Source organism: Trichechus manatus, unplaced genomic scaffold, assembly GCF_000243295.1.
Source record: "Trichechus manatus latirostris isolate Lorelei unplaced genomic scaffold, TriManLat1.0 scaffold00154, whole genome shotgun sequence".
NCBI lineage: Eukaryota > Metazoa > Chordata > Mammalia > Sirenia > Trichechidae > Trichechus > Trichechus manatus.
Genome location: NW_004444090.1, coordinates 1,612,925 through 1,632,932, shown reverse-complemented (window position 1 = coordinate 1,632,932; position 20,008 = coordinate 1,612,925). Strand labels below are relative to the sequence as shown.

Here is a 20,008-nt window from a genome sequence, read left to right as displayed (position 1 = left end):
CCATAGTCCTGGTGGTATTATCTGGATAAAGACTGCAGAAAACTATCCTCTGGGATATTTTCTTCCTTCCTTTCTTCATTCTTTCCTTCCTTCCTTTCTTCATTCTTTCCTTCCTTCCTTTCTTCTTCCCTCCCTCCCTTCCTCCCTCTTTCTTTTTCTTTCTAAAGAGCATTGTATCTCATTGCAAATAAAAGCAACAAGAAAGCTATTCTATGTGTCATTTGGCATTGCTCACATTAATGAATTACAGACCTTAATATGCATAGTACTCAAATTACTTCCTTGTTTATGTCACTAATAGAATGAATTTTATTAGCACAACTTTTGCTATTATTTAGTGCACTTTAGGCTTTATTTTGTTACATGAGAAATAATGAAGAGTAATAAAGAAAAATATCATATTGCCATTTCCAAGACTTCAACAGTCATTTGTTAGGAATGTTTTTAAGTACAAGATAATAAATCAGAAGCTAAATTTTATATAGAAATAATCTCTGCAAAAAGAAGTCTGCATCATCAGTTTCTCATTTTTGTTACTGAAAAAACTAGTAAGCTCATCTCCCACGAAAAAGGAAGCTTCTCAATATCAAATGGATTTTTTCTGGATGAGGGATTCTTTGTAACCTGAGAAACTTTACATAGTTTAAATTACTGTTTAGACTTAACACTTTCCATCTGTCTTCAGAAATATTTATTTCCTTGGAGGTACCAAATATGATATACCGGTCATGAGGCAGAATAACACATTCTTCTTTTGTATTCTATGAATACTTATAAAAACAGGTTTCCAGTCACTTTTTTAATATGAGTCTTAATTTGATAGTGTCTTAGAAATATCTTCATTAATGATGTTTACAATACATAATTTACATTTGCATATAGTTTTTAAAAATTTTTTAATATTAAAAATATTAGTTGATGTCATGATAGCTATTCTTTTCCATTCTTACACTTTTAAAAGTACAGTATATTTATAACATCAAAATTATGTTCTAATTATAACTATTGTAATCATAGCATCAAACTAGCCTTCAATATTTAGAAAAATAATTTCTGCTTGATAAGTTGAGAACTTGATGTTTCAGAACTTAAGGTGCATCTAAACTTAGGTAAATCAGTTTTTGATTTCTGCTATATACCTCCTGTCAAAAGACTCACCAAGATAAGTTTAAGAGGGATAATCTTATTTATACAGTACAACAATACTCATTTCACAGATGAGAAACCTAAAGATCTGGGAACTTATGTTACAGACCCAAGATCACAGAGTTAATAAGAAGTAATGCAGGGTTTCAAATGAAGTCTCTTCAGGTCCAAAGCACATATTAGGCTCTAAAGTTGGACATGATTATAAACAATGTTTATTCATGCTCTCTTGTCCATTTATCCACTTGACAATGACTGTGCTAGCTCTACAGCTCTGGGGCGGAGGTGAACAGTACAGAGTTGTTGCCCTCAAGAAAAAAACAGTGAATTCAGATAGAAAAGAGGGTCAGTTACTACATGACAATGTGATATAGACTGTGAAAGTGCCCAGGGTGTTTGGGGGGCACTCAGCCTGGGGATGGGGAGCCAGAGGAGGAGTAGGATGTAACAATGAAGACAAAGAAGTAGGCAAAGGGAGCAGATTACAAAAATTCTTGAATGTCATGCTAAGAAGCTTGGATTTTATCATGGAGGAAATGAGCCAGCTATTCAATGATTTTAATCAGGAGAGAGTATGACTTTCTGAAAATTCACTCCCTCAATGATAGTTCTTAACAATAACTATGTAGTAGTAGTCCAGGAGAGAAACGAGAAGGGCCAATCTAAAGAAGTGTTAGCAGGCATTGAGTGAAAAGAAAGCTTCAATAGATAATTAACAGGCAAAACTGACAAGGCTCAAAAGGGGATTGGAAGGGGGAAGAATCCTGAAAACTTCCCAGGTATCTGGTTTAGGGGATTAAGTGGATGGCACTGCTACTTAAAAAAGTTAGGAAACTTGCCTGACTGGAATGTTAGGCTGGGGAGTGCGTAGGTGTAGACATCCAAAAAGAGCTACCTAAGACTTGAAAATATGAGTAATAAGCTAAGGGCTAGAGATATTGACCTGGCATTCCTTTGGTTACAAACGTATAAGAGAAAAAAGGAAAATAACACCCAGAATAAAATCTGAGAGAGCACCGACATTTTAGTGGGTGGAGTGGATCACTGCAATTTAGTTGTACTGATTAAGAAGGAAATAAATTATACTGAAGAGAGGAAATGTATTAGGTTTAGTCATGGGAAAAAATGTTAAGCCAATGAACTCATAGGGGACATGGAGAGAAATACATAAGATAAGGAGGATAAAGCTGTAGAATGTTTACATTCTTGCAACCACGAGAGAGATGAGCCAAGAACACAGCTGGAGTTAAATTTCTATGGAGCAAAAGGTCTAGCCGAGACTGAAATGTGCAGGCACAGTTATACAGCTCCACCCCCACAATAATAATATTTTAATTTAATTTTAAAAACTAGCTGCACAGGAATTAAATAGAAAGTACTTATAGGGTCACTATGAGTCAGAATCGACTCGATGGCAACGGGTTTGGTTTTTGGTTTTGGTATTAATGGAGTAAAACATAGCTCTTCCTTTGAGGGAAGAGGTTGGTTGGTTCAGGAAGGATTTGTGCAATGGACAAAGTATAGGATCATGAGGGGAGTGACCTGGGTTATAAATAAAAGGAGCTGTACTGGGTCTGCAAGATTGAGAAATTTTATGTACATCTGATTTTCTTTATCCCCTGCTTCTGTATCTATATTTAGTGTAAATACACTAGGTGTTTGGTTATCCACATCTCCTCATCTACTGACAGCCATCACCACAGGACTAAGAGACCGTGGAGTTATTCCTGTGTGAACTGGTTACTGCTATCGGCAATTGTGTTACCTTACAGCTTTGCTGATTTCCTTACTCCATACTGTGAGGATCAAGTCCACTCAAAGTGTTAAGACTGATGGAAGCCGTGCCAACACTGCAACAGTCTTCTTATTGGTTTTCCCATTCCTATTCTAGCACCTCATTTCCAATCTACTGTCCACAGAACAGCCACAGTAATCTTTTAAAACTTCAACTGGAGCTATCATTCTCCTGCTTCAAATACTTCAATGGCTTCCCAAATGGATTAAGAATAACAATGAAATTCTACCACGGCCACAAAGCCGCCTATGTGACCCCTGCCTATCTCAAGCCTCATCTCACGCCACCCTCTCCACTTCCAGAGTTCCTGAACATGCTATCTATCTCCTCAGCCAGAAGTGCTCTTTATTCTGATTTCACAAGCTGACTCCTCATCCTTCAAGTGTCAGCTTGAATACTATCTCCTGAGAGACAAGTCCTGACTATACTATGAAAGAAAGTCCCCTTATTATTGTTTATCACTGTGACTTGTTCATTTACTTTATTAACATTATAAGCTGTACTCACATATTTATTTGTTTGCTTACTAATATCACCTTTAAGTTTCACAAAAGCAGGACATATGTATTTTATTTACCAATACTCAATGCTTAATAAAGCCCCTGGCATGCATTAGATACCCACTAAACGTCTGTTAAAGAAAAGGAAGAAGAGAGGAAATAATGAACATAGGGAATCAGCAAGATTTTCAAGAAATGGTAGAGTTGGGAAGGAAACAAAGCAAGGACCTTCTAGAAGAAGTAAGTGGTCAACAATATTATTTGACAATTTCTAAAACCAAGTTTCAATGTTAAACTAGTACCATAATTTAATTAGTGTTAAAAACTTTTAAAAGTGAAAATGCATTAGAGCGTATTTCCATGAAATTATCTATTATGATTAAGCTCTTCTGGAAAGCAATATATAAAATTATGCACATGTAAACACTCCAGTATTTGGGAGAATAATCTTAATGAGCAAATTTAAGATATCATTTTGGCTTTTAAAAATCAGAACACGTATTAGTCAATGAGGAAAGGGTCAAGATGCTACTTGTTGGAGTGGAGCTTCTTTGAACTCAGATGGAAGTAGAAAATATAACCTAACATAAGAAGACTCAACCCTGGTCTTGGAGGACTAAAAAAACCAAAATCCCATTGCCTTTGAGTTGATTCCAAGTCACAGTGACCCTGTAGGGCAGAGCAGAACTGCCCCATAGAGTTTCCAAGGCTGTAATGTTTACAGAAACAGAGGCTGCCACATCTTTCTCCCACAGAGTTGCTGGTGGGTGTCTGAACTGCTGATTTCTTGGTTAGCAGCCAAGCACTTAACATTGTACCACCAGGGCTCCTCTAGGAGGACCAGGAGGCAGGAAACACAGATTCATGTCCCAACTCAGGTACTTACTACCTCAGTGATTCTGAGCAGATTAAAATGAATAAAAAAAAATCAACAACTACCAAAACCTTACTGACTCCATCTCCACATACCACAACTCAACTATTGCTTCCAAATAAATGAGAACTGAAAAATGCATACAGATGAACTCTCCTTCTTTATTCATTTTTTAAAACTAGTATGAGTACAGAAATTAACTATAAATTAACAGACTGTTGTCTGACAGTTAAAATCCAAAGCACTTTCCATCTTAGAAAAGACTGGAAAGAATCCTAAGGTAACACTGAATTCAGCAGACACATGACATTTATTTGGCATGTTGTCAATAAAAATTAACTTCCTATATTAGTGAAATAATATGAAATAATATACTTACACATTCCTGCTTTTAAAATAAATTACCTCATTTCATAGTGAAAATATTTTATTTCATAAAGCAGCACTATTTTTATAAAATATGACACCTTCCAAATTATTATACATGCCATTCATTTAGCCACCAATCATATTAAGTTGAGGATTTATATTGTCAAAGGAGAAATGTATTTGCTTACAAAGAAATACAATTCAATAATTTTCATTTTTAAGTAGATAATTATATAATGTGGAATTCTATCAAGCATTTTATAATTTTATTATAATAAATATAAGTATTATAAAATATATCGTATTGAGCTAAAATTCACAATTTTATTTAGGCCTTTAATTTAATGAATTAAAATTTATACTATATAACCACCTAGGTATAAAACAATCCAACATTTTTGAAGGTACATAAAATAATTCTTAGGCCATATTTTAAACATAGGTTATTTTGTCAAAAAAGACTAATGAAAATAAACCTTCGAATTTTCAGAAGTATACCTCGGAAGCATGCGGGAAAGGAAAATAAAAGCAAACTCTAACGTTTCTCTTTCTCTTCATCTACAGACGAGCGGAGGGGGAGATGATTTTGTTTCAGAGGAAATTATTCCTAATAATTTCTCCATTAGCTAAAAGTGCAACTAAGTTAGGGAAAACATATGAAAATAAACAAGAGTTTCGAAGCATATACAGAAAAACAACTACTCTGAAAAACACACATAAAAACTAAAATTAAATCAGAAGGATGTAATTATTTCAAATGAGAAAATCAGACTTTTCATCCACTCAGACTAGAGAAATGTTGAAACTAAAACATTATATCCAAAAGCTACAACTACGTAAACTGACATGTGTTTGTGTGTGTGTTTGGGGGACGCAGTGGAAATTCTGATCAGACGGGTCATTAAATTACTTTAAGTCTGTTTAAAATAATTCTGGTTTGAAGATCTATTATTTTTTTATAATTCTTAAAACTATGATAAAAGCTATAACTAAAAAGCTTTCTGAATTAGAAAGCAGTGTTACTTGAAATGATCTGTGAGTTAGTTGTATTTTAGGAGCTATTTCAAACCCCTAAATTTATTATTTTTAAGCTGTTTTCAAAAAACTTCACGAAATTTTCAATTCATAGTAACCTTAGAAGTCAACTGATTTACAATAACACCCAATGCAGAAACCTCATCTATAACATTTATGACCAATGATTTTCCAAACCACTCAGATATTTCCAATGATGGGAAATAAAGAAATCTATTCCAATGTCAGATAATTAAATTATCTCAAAAGCTTTCTTTACTTTGAAGTTAAATCTGTACTCCTGTAATAACTTCTGTCCATTGATTTTAGTTCTGCATTCTGAGGCTATATCATGCAAGTATACTCTTTCTTCTACATGAAAATCTTTCAAATAATTGAAGACATAACTATATTCCTTTCAAGCCCTTTCTTTTAGGCTAAACATTTCCATTTTCTCTGATTCTTTCTTATATAACAAGTTTTCTGTAACTGTCACTGCTATAGTCACCCTTCTCTGAATATACCCAAGTATGCTAATGTCTCTTCAAAAACATGGTATCCAAAACTGAACACAATATTCCAGATGTGATCAGGGTAAGTGATGCAAAGTACTGTAAAAACTATTGCCTCTCCTTTAAAAAAAAAAACTGTATTTTCAGTAATGAAGATTGAGATGTATAATCCTCCTTAAAAAGACAGACTCTTCTTAAAGATGGGAAAAAAATGCCCAAATTAATGAATTTTCATAAATACTACCTGAGGTAAAACTTGGCAATTTTTCTTAATTCTCCATATGCTATGTGTATACTTAAATCAAAACACCTGGTTGTACCACACAGATCGTAGCAAAGTTATTTTGGGATCCTAAACTTGAATTTCCATTCAAGTTTTCCACGTTTAAAGTCTCCAGATGAATATGGAGACTCGATGAACTGTTACTTTATACTTCTTCTGGACTTCTACAGTAAGAGATAAGTTTCACTGCTTTGCTAAAAAAAGATTTATATGTCTATGTATAAATTTAGACAACCCTCAGATTTTGATGTGAAGAATTGATATTTGGATCATGCCTACATTTTTTCCATTCTCCAAATTTTTCCTACTTAGCGCAATGCTTAGAAAACAGTCTAGTTTGGAATTTTTAACTAATTCTAAGAATACCCTGAATTTCCAGTATTTAAGATACAGGATACTCTACCTCATTCCTATTTAGCACATACACCTCTTCATAAATACAACATTTATTCTGCTCAGAAAAGAATAGTTAATTCCAATTAATTAACAGTTCAAGAAATCATCATTATCTACATCTCCATAATAAATGAAAGTAAACTTTTCACTAATAATTATCTCTAACTGAAAAATATTAACTGAGGTAATAGCTAAGAAACCCAAACTAGTTCAGACATTCCATCTAACTTGCCTCATATCTCTGAAAAGGAATTCCACTATGTACTTCTTATCTCATATCTTAAATAAGGTTAATGCAAATGTTAAGCCTATTTCAAGGGAAATGAGATAAATGAAACAAGGAATATTTTGAGTACAAATCAAAATCAAAGGCTTATTACTGGAGGTAAATGGTAAAAAGTTTAATATCTAACATTAAAATGATCACTTTTCTGAGAGCATTATAAGATTAGTTGCTCTCTCAACATCAACTACTTGATATTCAGAGATTTTCTAGATATGTAGAAATTTATAATACAGTTAAAAAAAAAAAAACCTAAACCAGGGCTGTGAGCAAACAATATTCCCTGATGCTCAAAAGTTGCCTAAATATTTTTAAAGATCCTAAAGTGGTTTAGGTGTTTGCCAAAATCAAATCAGTGATGTACTGTATAAAGAGGAGTAGTTTAAAGGAGTATGAGTTTTTAAAAGTTGTATCTTCTATATTTAAAAACTCATACTCCTACATCAAAATTTTATTTCCTCACAGTCTGACTCCTCAAAGTGAGCTTAATTTCTTTCAGATCTATTACTTAAGATAACTTGTCTGTTGAAATAATATGCTTAAACAGAAGGAAAAATAAAGATCAATACTTTACATTTTTCTATACGAGTGGAAGAAAAGAGTGATATTAAGTTCCTATTTCTAGGAGATAGCAGTCAACTCATATCAATGGAGTGCTAACCAGGTGCTAAGACTAAACAGCATGGAAGTATAAGAAGAGTTTATAAAATATAATCCTTTCTCTCTAGAAGCTAACAATCTAGTTGGGACTAAATGAATAGGAAAATACCAACAAAACAGATAAAGAATACTTTGATAGAACATTAGAAATATCAAAAGTAGGAATATGATTCATTGCCAAATACATGGTAAAATAATATGTAGCTAATAAGAACTCAAAGGAAAGGGAACTGATCCCTGGAAAATGCAGTGTAAGATATAGTAGGTAGAAATATTTCCCAAAATATTATGTAAATCTGCTTTAGTTGTCCTCCACATATACCTGCATTATCAATTTGCGCAAAGCTTTTCCTTAAAAAAAAAAAAAAAAGTTTCACAGAACACCAGTAATTTATATAACACAGGAAGCTCAACATTCTGCAAAACTACAAAAGAATTATGTTAGCTTCCAAAACTCAGACGTCAATGTACAAATTAACTATAATTAGGTGTCCTTGACATAAGCAGATTCCACTAGCAAATAGCGGAAATTCTGCAAGAATTAAAATGCTATGGGCACATGGGAACAAGATACTCCAAGCAAGCCCAAAACATTCTTAAAAATAATTATCCATGACATGTTGAAAAACCCACACAAAGTTTCTCTGCAAAAGAGAAAGATATTACACACAAAACCAATAAATGGCTATTCCAGCATCATACCTTGGGAAAAAAACACTGAGAAGTAGATTTATTCATATAAGAATATATTTTAGATACCCTGGTGGTACAATGGTTAAGAGCTTGGCTGCTAACCAAAAAATTGCCAGTTCAAATCTACCAGCCACTCTCTGGAAACTCTATGGGGGCAGTTCTACTCTGCCCTGCAGGGTCACTGTTTAAGTCACAATCGACTTCACGGCAACTGGCTTTGATTAGTCAGACTTTAATGCCATATTCAAAATGAAAAATAAGAATCCAGTCATAGAAAAGAATATATCATTAAGACATACACCCACTCCTCATTTATCGGACACGGCTAGGTTCCAAAGATCAGGTTGTTATGCAAAAATCAGCATTATGCAAAAACAGAGAATTTTTTTTCTGTTTTCAGACCATCCATTTGTTGAATTTTTTTTATTTAGAAAATATGATCAAAGAAATAACAGCTAAGATTTACTGATGTCCTCATTACTGTGACAAGTCCAGTTATGGATTATCCCTCTATAGAGGAGGAGGCTTGGAGGAGACACAGCTGGGTAAAGCTGGGCTGTGTCACTGGAGGGCCCACAGCTTAACCACTTCACCATCCTCCTGTGCTGGGTCAGAGCTTCCCTTGTGGAGCCACCTCCAGAGGTCCACACTCCCACCCCTGCAAGCCCTGCGTTCACAACCCTGGAGTCTGCTCTACCCTTGGGGCCTGGTGAGTCACCAAGGCTCAGGGCTTCCAGTGACAGTGCTGGGAACCTGGCCCCCACACAGCCACAGTGAGAGGGAGGCTTCAAGCCCAGTTGGCTCACTTTGGGATGTCATTAAACTCACACACATTTCTTCCAAACACCCTCTCCAATGCCTCTTTCTTTCCTTCCTTGCCACCCCACAGCAATTTTGAGCTGTAAGGCCTCAAGCCACATAGGAGCTGGGAACCCAGAAAAGGTGCCCACTGGCTTGGAGCTGCCTGCACTTCCGCCCAGTGGCCGCCCCATTAAACAGCTGGACGTGGCACCCCCACCAGTAGGAGGGAATGGAGGGCACTGGGAAGGTAGGCCCAGCTTCCTGGCGGCCACCTGGAGACTCTCCACGAGGGAAGGGACGCTCCGCAACCGTTGCTGCCATGCCCACCACCTCGTTAATGCACAAAATAATCGGATAGATTTTTTTTTTTACTGCTGTTATAAATGCAAAATGTCAAATAATGAGATAGTCGATAAGTGGGGAGTAGGTGTAAATTAAAAAGAACGAGATCAAAAGACATACTTGTTTGCAACTTCATTAAGCTCATTACTTAAAGTACTATTACCCTTAACTTTAACTTAGTATGTTCCTAACTGCGACCACCAAATACATACAAAGTAATTATAATAAGAGGTATAACACTCCTGTTCACCTCTCAAATGCCTTAGAATACCTACTGTTACAGGAAAAGCTTAACAGACATTAATCATTTTTTGTTTTTGTTTTTTTTTAAAAAAAAACTCTATATGCTGCTGCCTGAAAGATCCATCATTACTCAACGACTTTCACAATTTACTTTCTGATTAAATACAACACCTAAATTTATTTCACATATTTTCAAACAGATTTCTTGTCTTATAATTACGGGAGGAGTCATGAGCATTATTCTACTACGGAACTCCAAAAATTATCAAGTTTAACAAAATACACACATTAAAAAGCTTGACAGAAAACTGTCATGAAGAGATCATACAGAAATGGTTTTAGAAACTTTACCTTTTCTGTTAGTAAAGCATTCTTTACTTAAATTTGAAATATTGCTGAAAATTTGAAACTATTATACAATTAATAGTGCCACCTAGAATAAAGATTTCTGAGCATTTTTCCACAAATGCTCTCCTCCCCTCTCTCCATCTTTGCCTCTCCTCCTCCCCAGCTACCTACTCTTCTATTTATCTACTAACTAACTTATTTTTGGTGAATGCCCCTTTAATCAAATACATTAATAAGTCTATAAAAAATAAATAATAAAGTCAGATAAATAAAGATTATAAATATCCTTATACAAATTCAATTCAGCTTTTGCTACCAAATGGGTTCAAGTAAAGTCAGGTTTTGCCCCAAATGAGATTACACCTGTTTCTCACTTACTATCTCGTTATCCAGCATTTTGTATTTACAATAGTAAAAAATGTACTATCCGATTATTCTATGCATTAAGGAGGCAGCAGGAATGGCGGCACGGACTGTGGAGCGTGCCCTCCCTCAAGGAGAGTCTCTAGGCGGCCCCTGGGAAGCCGCATCGTCCTGCCCGGAGCCCTCCACTCCTTCCTACCAGCAAAGGCACCATGTCCAGCTGCTGCAGGTGGTGGCCTCCTCCGTGGCCACAGCCCCTGGAAGCGCAGGCAGCATGGAATCAGGGGGTGTCTGTTCTGAGGTCCCAGTTCCTATGTGGCTTGAGGCCCTGTAGCTCAAAATGCTGTGGGGTGGGAAGGGAGGACAGAAAGAGGCACTGGATAGGGTGTTTGGAAGAAATGCCTGCGAGTTTAATGACGCCCCAAAGTGAGCCAAATTGGGCCTGAAACTTTCCCCTCAGTAAGGCTGGTGTTCAACTAGGTTCCCAGCACCCTGGCAGGAAGCCCTGAGCCTTGGTGACTGGCCAGGCATGGAGGGCAGAGCAGGCTCCCGGATCATGAAGGCAGGCCTTACAGGGGTCCGAGTGAGCCCTGGAGGCAGCGCCAGGAGGGAAGCTCTGACCCAGCACAAGAGGAAAATGGTTAAGCCATGGGCCCTCTCCAGTCACAAAGCCCAGCTTTATCCAGCTTTGTCTCCTCCAGGCCTCCTTCTCCATAGTGGAATAATCCATAATAGAAGTCATCACAGTGATGTGAACATAAGTAAATCTTAGTGGTTATTATTTCTATGATCGTAGTTTCTAAATAAAAAAAAAAAATCACATGGATGGTCTGAAAACACAAAAAAAATTCTCCATTTTCACATAACGCTGATTTCTGCATAATGACCTGGTGTTTGGAACCTAACCATGTTGCTAAGTGAGGAGTGGCTGTATAAAAATATTTTAGTTTTTAACGTTTTGGTTTTAAAATTTGTGGACAAAGGATGCTGGGATATAGTATTACTCCTAATTTACAGAAGCAGAAACTGAAGCACAGAAAGGTTAAATAACTTAGCCCAGGTGACAAGTAAGAGGCAAAACCAATAATAAAATCTACTTTAGAGTGCGTATTTGTAACTACTATTCTAGGCAGCCTCCAGTCCAACAGGAAATGTTCATGACTTTATCTTTATCCAGTCTGACCTCTTCTCCCTAATTCCACTGCTACCCTCCTATCTGAGCTACCATCATCTCTCCCTGGGTTTACTGTAATAGCCTCCTAACCAGGCTCCCTCATTCTTCTTTTGTTTGTTTACACTCTATTCTCAGCATAGCCACCAGAGTGTGCTTTTTTAAAAAATACTAGTCAGATCATGCCACGCTACTGCTTATAACCATTAAGAACTTTCCATTTAACAGTAAAAGCCAGGGTTCTTTAAAATAGTCTATAAGAAACTATAGGATCTGCACTGTTCCATTTACCTTACCTTTGTGATCTCACCTACTAATCTCCCCCTCTCTCGTTCCGCTGTAGCCACACTAGTCTTGCTGTCCCTTGAACATGCCAGGCACGTTCTCACTGAGGGCCTTGGCACTAGCTATTCCTTTTGCCTAGAACACGTTTTCCCTCCTATCACCATGGCTCCCTTCCTTACTCCTTCACTATCATCTCCAAAGCAACTGGCACTCCTGATCCCCCTTTTTCTTGCTCTACTCTTTCTCCATAACACTTATCACCTTCAAACATTCTAGACAATTTACTTTTTATTTCCATGTCTACCTCTTCTACTCTTAGACTTATATGCACACCAGTGTATCCTAAACCCTTATAAAAGCATCTAGCATATAGTAGGTGCTCAAAAAATAATTTTTGCTATTGAAGTTTCTGTGTCAACTTCAAGCCAAAATTTTGTGTGAACTAAGCTCTTCTACATTTCTTACAGTTATTCTCAGTATTTCTCAGTATCTCTCAGATGTGTTAGAATTTCAATAAATATGCTTAAATTATATTTTAAATAGTCATGTTTTATACACATTTTTATGAAGCTTCTTTATTTATGTAAGAATATATTTTATGAACAGATGTTTAGGATGTCCTAATCAGAGAAAATAGTAAGGTAACAAACAGTTTTATATAGTATGATCCCTTCTTCTGTAAGAAAAATAGTATGTATTTGTGTTTATCAAGGTTTTTGTTATGATGGGATTAGGTATTTTAAAAATGTTTCTTCTGCGTATTTGTATTTTCTTATTTTTCAGTAATGAATATGTATTGTTTGTGTAATTACACAATAATATTCTTATGTAACTGAACAATGATTCTTCATAATACAATTACTAGCTAAATTGCAACTCTTATTCTTCTATTAAAAAAAATTATGTATTCACTGTTAATATAGCCATTATATAAATGCAGCAAAGATATGTAGTATTAATGTTCTTTAACAGACTATCTGCAGATACCTATCTGACTCTTTTCTTTATACAAACGGATGATGTGGCACAAGTGTGGTAAATAACTAACACTGCATCAGTACACCTAAGTGAAATCCACATTTTCAATCTAACTTTCAGATATCACCTCTGAAATATTCCTTTCAAAGAAAGTACTTTCACTAGGACTTAATATTTGTGATAAAAAGTTACAGTACAAACATTTGTTTAATCTCTAAATTCAGAGCTATAAGTAGCACCAACATATTCATACTCAACTTTAGTTTTTATTGTTGCTGTTGTTAAAAGTACTAGTATTTATTTGTTGATTTCAACTGCTTTGTTTCAAAGAGTCTTTTAAAATAATGAATAAAATAAAGCTTGAATTTAGAAAAATTTTATTCTATCTTCTATGCATTTTTAAAGGTGACTACTTCACTGAAGGAAATTTTTAAAAAGAGCTACCTTAAGCTAATTTAATGACAACTCTGAATTTAGAAAATAGTACACTCTTCATTTTCAGTAAAATTTGAAATTTTTAGCTTTTAAAATGTATACATAATAACGGTAATAACATCTCAACCACAAGTTTAATTATGTTCAATTACTTTTTTCTTTCCAAGCAAATAACAAGTCCACAAAGGGAAACCCAAATTGGTTTAGAAATAAATAATTTCCCATGATCTTAAATTTACAAAGCAAAAACACTATTTTTTAGTGTTTTATATATATTTATACTATTCTTTTAAATGAAGTGTGAATTATTTTAATTTTTCCAAACTTGAATTTCACTTGACAATTTTTTTTCAATTACTACAAAAATATTCCTGGAAAAAATAATACAATAAGTTTTATTTAAAATAAAAGTTTACATACCTTGGCTTCCGAAATACTAAACTATATTGCTGGCAAGCCAGACCCACGGTTGGAGTATAAACAATTGGCATGAATTTCTCAATGTCAGACGTAAGCACTCGATAAAAGAGCTTTTCATTTCTATCTTGAAGATCCATTAAGAGGAGATACCTGTGGAAATTGGACATAATTAAGCCTATATTGCAACAAAGTCATGAAACAGCTGCTTTAAAATCTAATTAAACATCTTTCAACCAAGTAGAATGTATTTTTTAGGTTACACGGAAAACATCTGATTAAAAAAAAAACTTCAGAAATATTCTTAAACTCCTCAAAGAATGAAGAATCATAAATTTGACTGTCACTCAAAAGTTAAAATTATTCCTGAAATAGCAGTTTGAATACTTGAAAGACTTTGCCCATATAATTTTCCCTGTGTATATAATTTTCTCTGATGCAAAAAGGGAGAGACTCCCCTATTCTCTTTTTCTTACAGCATTTACTTTAGAAACCTTGTAAATGTAAATTTTTTTTTTCTTGCCTCAATAAGTTCTTGCCAGTTTTACAGCCTAGGAATGTTTCCTCAAGGACTTAGTAGCCAGGAAGACAACTCCCCTGTCTCTCAGTTTCTGTAGGAGGGTAACTTCTGTGGGCTCCAAACTGTACTTATGTCAAACCGTCATAAAGATATGAGTTTATTCTTCCTTTGGATAAAAGCAATTAACAAGCACTGGTGGCTATGCTAGTAACCAAGTGAATTTAAGATAAACAATGTGTGATAAATGGCCCTTTCAAGTCCTCTTATTTGAGGATTAGTTATCGTTTACCTTGAGAACACGTATGAAATGGGTTGTATATACTTGGTGAGATTTTGCAGTGTGATTAATTACTTTCGTGTGTGGCCTTTCTAGCCATGGTCTTGTAACTCTCACCCAGGTGACTGGGCAGGATTGTGTGATAGGGTAATTGCGGCCTACCAAGGGGATTGGTCAGTTTTGCCTCAAAACAGAGCCATTTCTAGAGCAAACAGGAGGTGCTCACCACCACTAAGGAAGGAGAGAAACAGCAGCAGGAGATGGCAAAGTGGGCTTCCCGGCCCACGGAGACAGAGAGCTGAGTGCCTTTGAGCAGAGACTGAGGGCCAGGGAGAGGTGTGCCTGCGAGCACGGCTGGGAAGAGGCTATCCTGATGGAAGAACTGTATCCTGAGTGTTCCTGAGTCTGAACTGTAACTGTTACTTACCTAATAATCCCATAATTGTGAGTATGGTATGTGAGTTCTATGTGGCCATTGTAATGAATTATGGAACCCAGTAAAGAAGTAGAGAGTGCTATGGAAGGGGCAGTTGGTGTCAGAATTGGTAAAGAGGACGGAGAGAGGATGCGTGTCTGACCTCCACCTCACAGGAATCAGCCTTGGGCTGTTGATCTTTGTTCCCCTTCCCCTTTGCGGGGTTGGGGGAGGCCAGACACCTTCCCCATGCCATTATTACAGATTTCTTTCTGTCTTTGCAATCGTTTTAGCAGATTACCTATGATGCATCACATTCTGGCTTAATGCCTACTCAAAAATAAAAGTGTTTTTGTTCTATTCTACTTTTGTGGAGAGGTTTACTGGGTTAGGAGCATATTTTTTTAAAACTATACATTTCACCAACAACGACCAAGGAAACTGACAAGCAGGAAATGAGTAAGGGAATGTAGCACTGGTACTAAAAATAACTGCAAGGTAGACAAGTTTTATTCAAGCAACTGTTCTTACTAATTATATCTAATGGCCTTTGTCTTTCTAGTAACATTTGTGACCCAGAGTTATCTTCCTAAATATATACCACAATCCCTACTTCACACCATCCATAAAAATTGACTCAGAATTGATCACAGATCTAGATGTAAGAGATAAAGTAATACATTTTCTAGAAGAAAACATAGGATAAAATATTTGTGATTTGGGGTTACACAATGATTACTTACGTCACAAAAATTACAAACCATAAAAGAAAAAATTGATAAACTGTACTTTATCAAAATTTAAAACTTTTGCTCTTTAAATGACACTGTTAAGAAAAGTATGAGGCAAGCCACAGACTGAGAAAAATGCTGAACTTATATCCAGAATATATAAAGAACTCTTACAGTTCAGTACAACCCTCCCCTAAATGAGCAAGACTTAAAACACCTTGCAAAAGATATACACGTGGACAGTAAGCACACAAAAAGATAGCCAATATCACTAGTCACCAAGGAAATGAAACAAAAACCATAATGAGGTACCACTACACATTCAGTAGAATGTTAGGTTAAAAATTTTAGAAGACTGAAAAATGAAGTGTTGGGGATTATGGAGAGCAACAGAAATTCCCATAAACTGCTAGTAGGAACCAAAATTGTACAATCACTTTAGAAAACTGGCCATTTCTTATGAAGGTAAACACATTTACCATTTGAACTTGCAATTCCACTCTGAGTTATTTACCCAAGTATTCCTATTTATTCAGGCCTGCTCTTACACATCCTTCTCTTAAACTATCACAGAAGCAGAGGTCCAAGCTAAGACATGGCACAGACTGAATAGACGGTGCCTGCTACATTTCATGGAGAGCATATAGGGTCTTAAAAGCCTATTTTGAATAGTCAGCGATCTAATAAATGCAAGGAAAATAAGTCCAGGCAGAAGAAGACACTCTTATAACAGTGATCAGTGAATTTCTATAGAAGTTCTTGATCAGAAGGGGGGGTTGTGAAGGAGCCCCAAAAATCTAGGTGCTTGGCTTAAGAGAGGCTTCTGCCAAAGATGTAGGTCATACTCAATTTTTGTTGTTTAGTGCTCATTCTGAGCTGACTCTCAAAAGTCAGCTAGCCAGAATACCTCAGGAAACCTGTGGGCTCCCCTCCCCTCCCTTCCTCTCACAGCATGCTCCCAGGAAGAACAGGCTGGCCCCTAAAATATCCATAAATTAGCAAGAAGTTACCTGACTCACTCTTTATGATTAACAAATCAATGATTAAGGCATCTCATAATTATCTGATATCTGTTAAAGCATGATTTTGTAAATGTCAACCAACCAGAATTTTTTCCTTATAAGTTCCTGAATTTTCTGTACTTAAATTCTGAAAAACTGCTTTCACTAGAGTGCTTTGGTGAATCGCACTAAGTGCTGCCTGATCCAGATCACTTTATTCCTTCAACAAAACTTTTTGCTTTAATGTTAACAGACTCCAGTTTGCTCTTTGACAATATATTTTAATATATTATCTAATACTCATTTCTTACTTATCTCATCACTTTGTAGGTTATACTAATAATCACCATTTATTGAGTACTTACTAGGCCTTGAGCTAGCTACCTTTTAATGTTCACAACAATATTTCCAAATAATTATTATTCTCTCCAACCCACAGATGAGAAAACCTGAAGCTTAGAGAGGTTAAGTACCTTAAAGAGCAGAGTCAAAAGCAGAGAGTGAAGCAGACACAGTGGTCATGGCAATGGTTGCAGTTGTTTGCTCAAGTACCCAGTGCTAGAGATACAGAACCAGAATTCCAACCTAAAAAACCCGAAACACCAAACCCATTGCCATCAAGTCGATTCTGACTCACAGCAACCCTATAGGACAGAGGAGAACTGCCCTATAGGATTTTCAAGGCTGTAAATCTTTATGGAAGCAGACTGCCACATCTTTCTCCCGTGGAATGGCTAGTGGGTATGACCTTTCTAGCAGCCAGAGTGCTTAACCATTGCACCACCAGGTCCCCTTGAATTTCAACCTAGGGCTATCTAATTCTAAAGTGTGGAGTTTACATAAACTTTACCCAAAAACTTTGGTTCTTTGTCCTTGGTACCTGAAAGGTAAAGCTAAACCCCTGAAATTTCCTGAATAATTGAGGTGCCTTTGTTTTGTCTACAGGCCTCCAGATCACACCAGAGAGTTTATAGTAATGAGATGACTCTCAGGTAGGGACTGGCTGGTCCAGGTCTTTCTAGCTGACCTCAGCTGGGGAGGTGCAGAGGAGGGAATGATTCAATCTATCATGCCTATGAAAAGAGGACTCAATAAAGGCTCTGGACACAGTGAAAGACATCTGCTCTTGTGAGGGAGACACACCGTCTTTGGAACATGGTAGCTCAGCATTGGAAACTCCCCCAGGCCTCGTCCTATGTGTCTCTTTTTTGGGCTAATCCTGATTTTTATAATTTATCATAAAGCTGTAATGGTAGGTATAGTGCTTTCCGTGAGTTCTGTGAGTCATTCTAGTGAATACTGGAACACAAGGAGCCAGCAGGTCAGCAGCGAAGGGGCTGGGAACTCTCAAGCTTACACTTGGTATTCTGAGGGAGGAGAGGGAACCCCTAAATTTGTAGCCAGCAGGTCAAAAGTGAGAAGGGCCCTGGGAACTCCTAAGCTTGTGGCTGGCATCTGAGTTCTTAGGAAGACCTGGCAGTCTGGAGGACTATGTCCTTTAACTTGTGAGAGCTGACCTAGCTCCAGGTGGTCAGGGTTAAAGAAAGAAGTGCTGCATGTGCAGCTGCCGTGAGAACAGAAGTGGAACAGAATTAACAGACTTATTTAGAACTGAATTGAATTGGATGGATCTTTACACAAAAGTAGGGAAAATGTTGCCTTCATCCTTGTATAAACATGGAAACTTAATTCTAAACGAAGTGACCAACCTAGGAAATTGAAAAAGTGTACTTTCACTACAATATATTGAAAGTCTGACTAAAAACATTTTACCCTGTTTGCCTGGTCTATGATGAAATTTCCAAATAATCTACCTTTATATCAAGGATTTTACCACAAGAGACAAGTAGTCTTTCTGAGGATAGTTTTGAAAAGAAAATATTATTTCATTCAAATGTTCCCAGGGAGAGTAAACATCATATACATCATTGCATTTACACGCTAATTCTTCTCGAAGTTGGCTACTCTTTCCAAATCATTATATACAATATTTTAACTGTCTCATCCAATAAAAAATAAACTAGACAATTGCTTAAGAGAAACATAAAAGTCACTCTTAGAATGTGTTACCTGTCAAAGTCAGAGGTCAGACGCTCAAAGTTTTTTATTACTCGAAGGACCTGGATATGCTGACTAACGAAGCGAGGTGGCAACAATCCATGAATGTTCAATTGCTGTCTCTCTTCCAGGGTAAAAGCTAAGTCCTACAGGAAAAATAAAGATATTAATTTCAGGGGGAAAAAAATTTAAAAAGCATATATATACACACAAAGAAAATCAAACTAAGATGTGGAATTAGAAATCAGAAGATCTGGTATCACTCTAAACATGGCCATATGACTTGAGTAAATCATTTAATCTCTCCATACCTCAGTTTCCTCATCTTTAAAAATTAGAAAACTGTAATATTTTCAGAATTGTATCACTCAGATATTGTTAGGATGAAATTATAGAGTGGATGGGAGGAAAATAGTTGAAGACACACGAATGAAGATATAATCACCATTATTAATGTCACTAAATATAAAAATACATAGCGGTTACTATAAAAGATTTTTAAATTATGAACATGTGTAGGTCACCTATGACCTGCTATGCTTCCATCTACAAAACAGATTGGGAAATACATTATATACAATTCTGAGATACCTGTTCTAACACTCTTCTCCTGGTCTATCTCCTACTATTCTTACACACTCCTAGCCACACCACATTTCTCAACCATTGCCTGAACACACCACACCCTTTTATTCCTCCATGACATCATGGTTAAGAATGTTTTTCTTCTCTGCTTCTCTGCCCCTCAAGCCTCACCTCAAATGTTCCCTCCTCTCTAAAGCCTTTCCAGATTTACCCAGTATATTTATTAAAACACTATTATTTGAACACCAATGTTCACTGCAGCACTATTCACAATAGCCAAAAGGTGGACACAACAGCCAAAAGGTAGAAACAATCTAAATGCCCATCAACAGATAAATAAATAAACAAAATGTGGTACATACATACAATAGAATATTACTCAGCCATAAAGAGAAATGAAGTCCTGATACATGCTATAACATGGATGAATCTTGAAAACATGCTGAGTGAAGTAAGTCAATCACAAAAGGACAAATGTTGTATGATCCCATTTATATGAAATATCCACAACAG

The 20,008-nt window shown here is 36.2% G+C and overlaps 1 protein-coding gene across 2 annotated transcripts in view; it reads right to left on the bottom strand.

Annotated features, from left to right (window-relative positions):
* The window catches only part of ME1 (malic enzyme 1), a 202,648-nt gene that overhangs the window by 154,302 nt on the left and 28,338 nt on the right, over positions 1-20,008 (bottom strand). For both annotated transcript variants that reach the window (XM_004386048.2, XM_023740369.1), the window contains exons 2-3: positions 18,923-19,056; positions 13,912-14,061 (exon numbers count right to left, since the gene is read on the bottom strand). In XM_004386048.2, the coding sequence (XP_004386105.1) occupies positions 13,912-14,061; positions 18,923-19,056 (284 nt within the window). The remainder of the gene's footprint in view (positions 1-13,911; positions 14,062-18,922; positions 19,057-20,008) is intronic.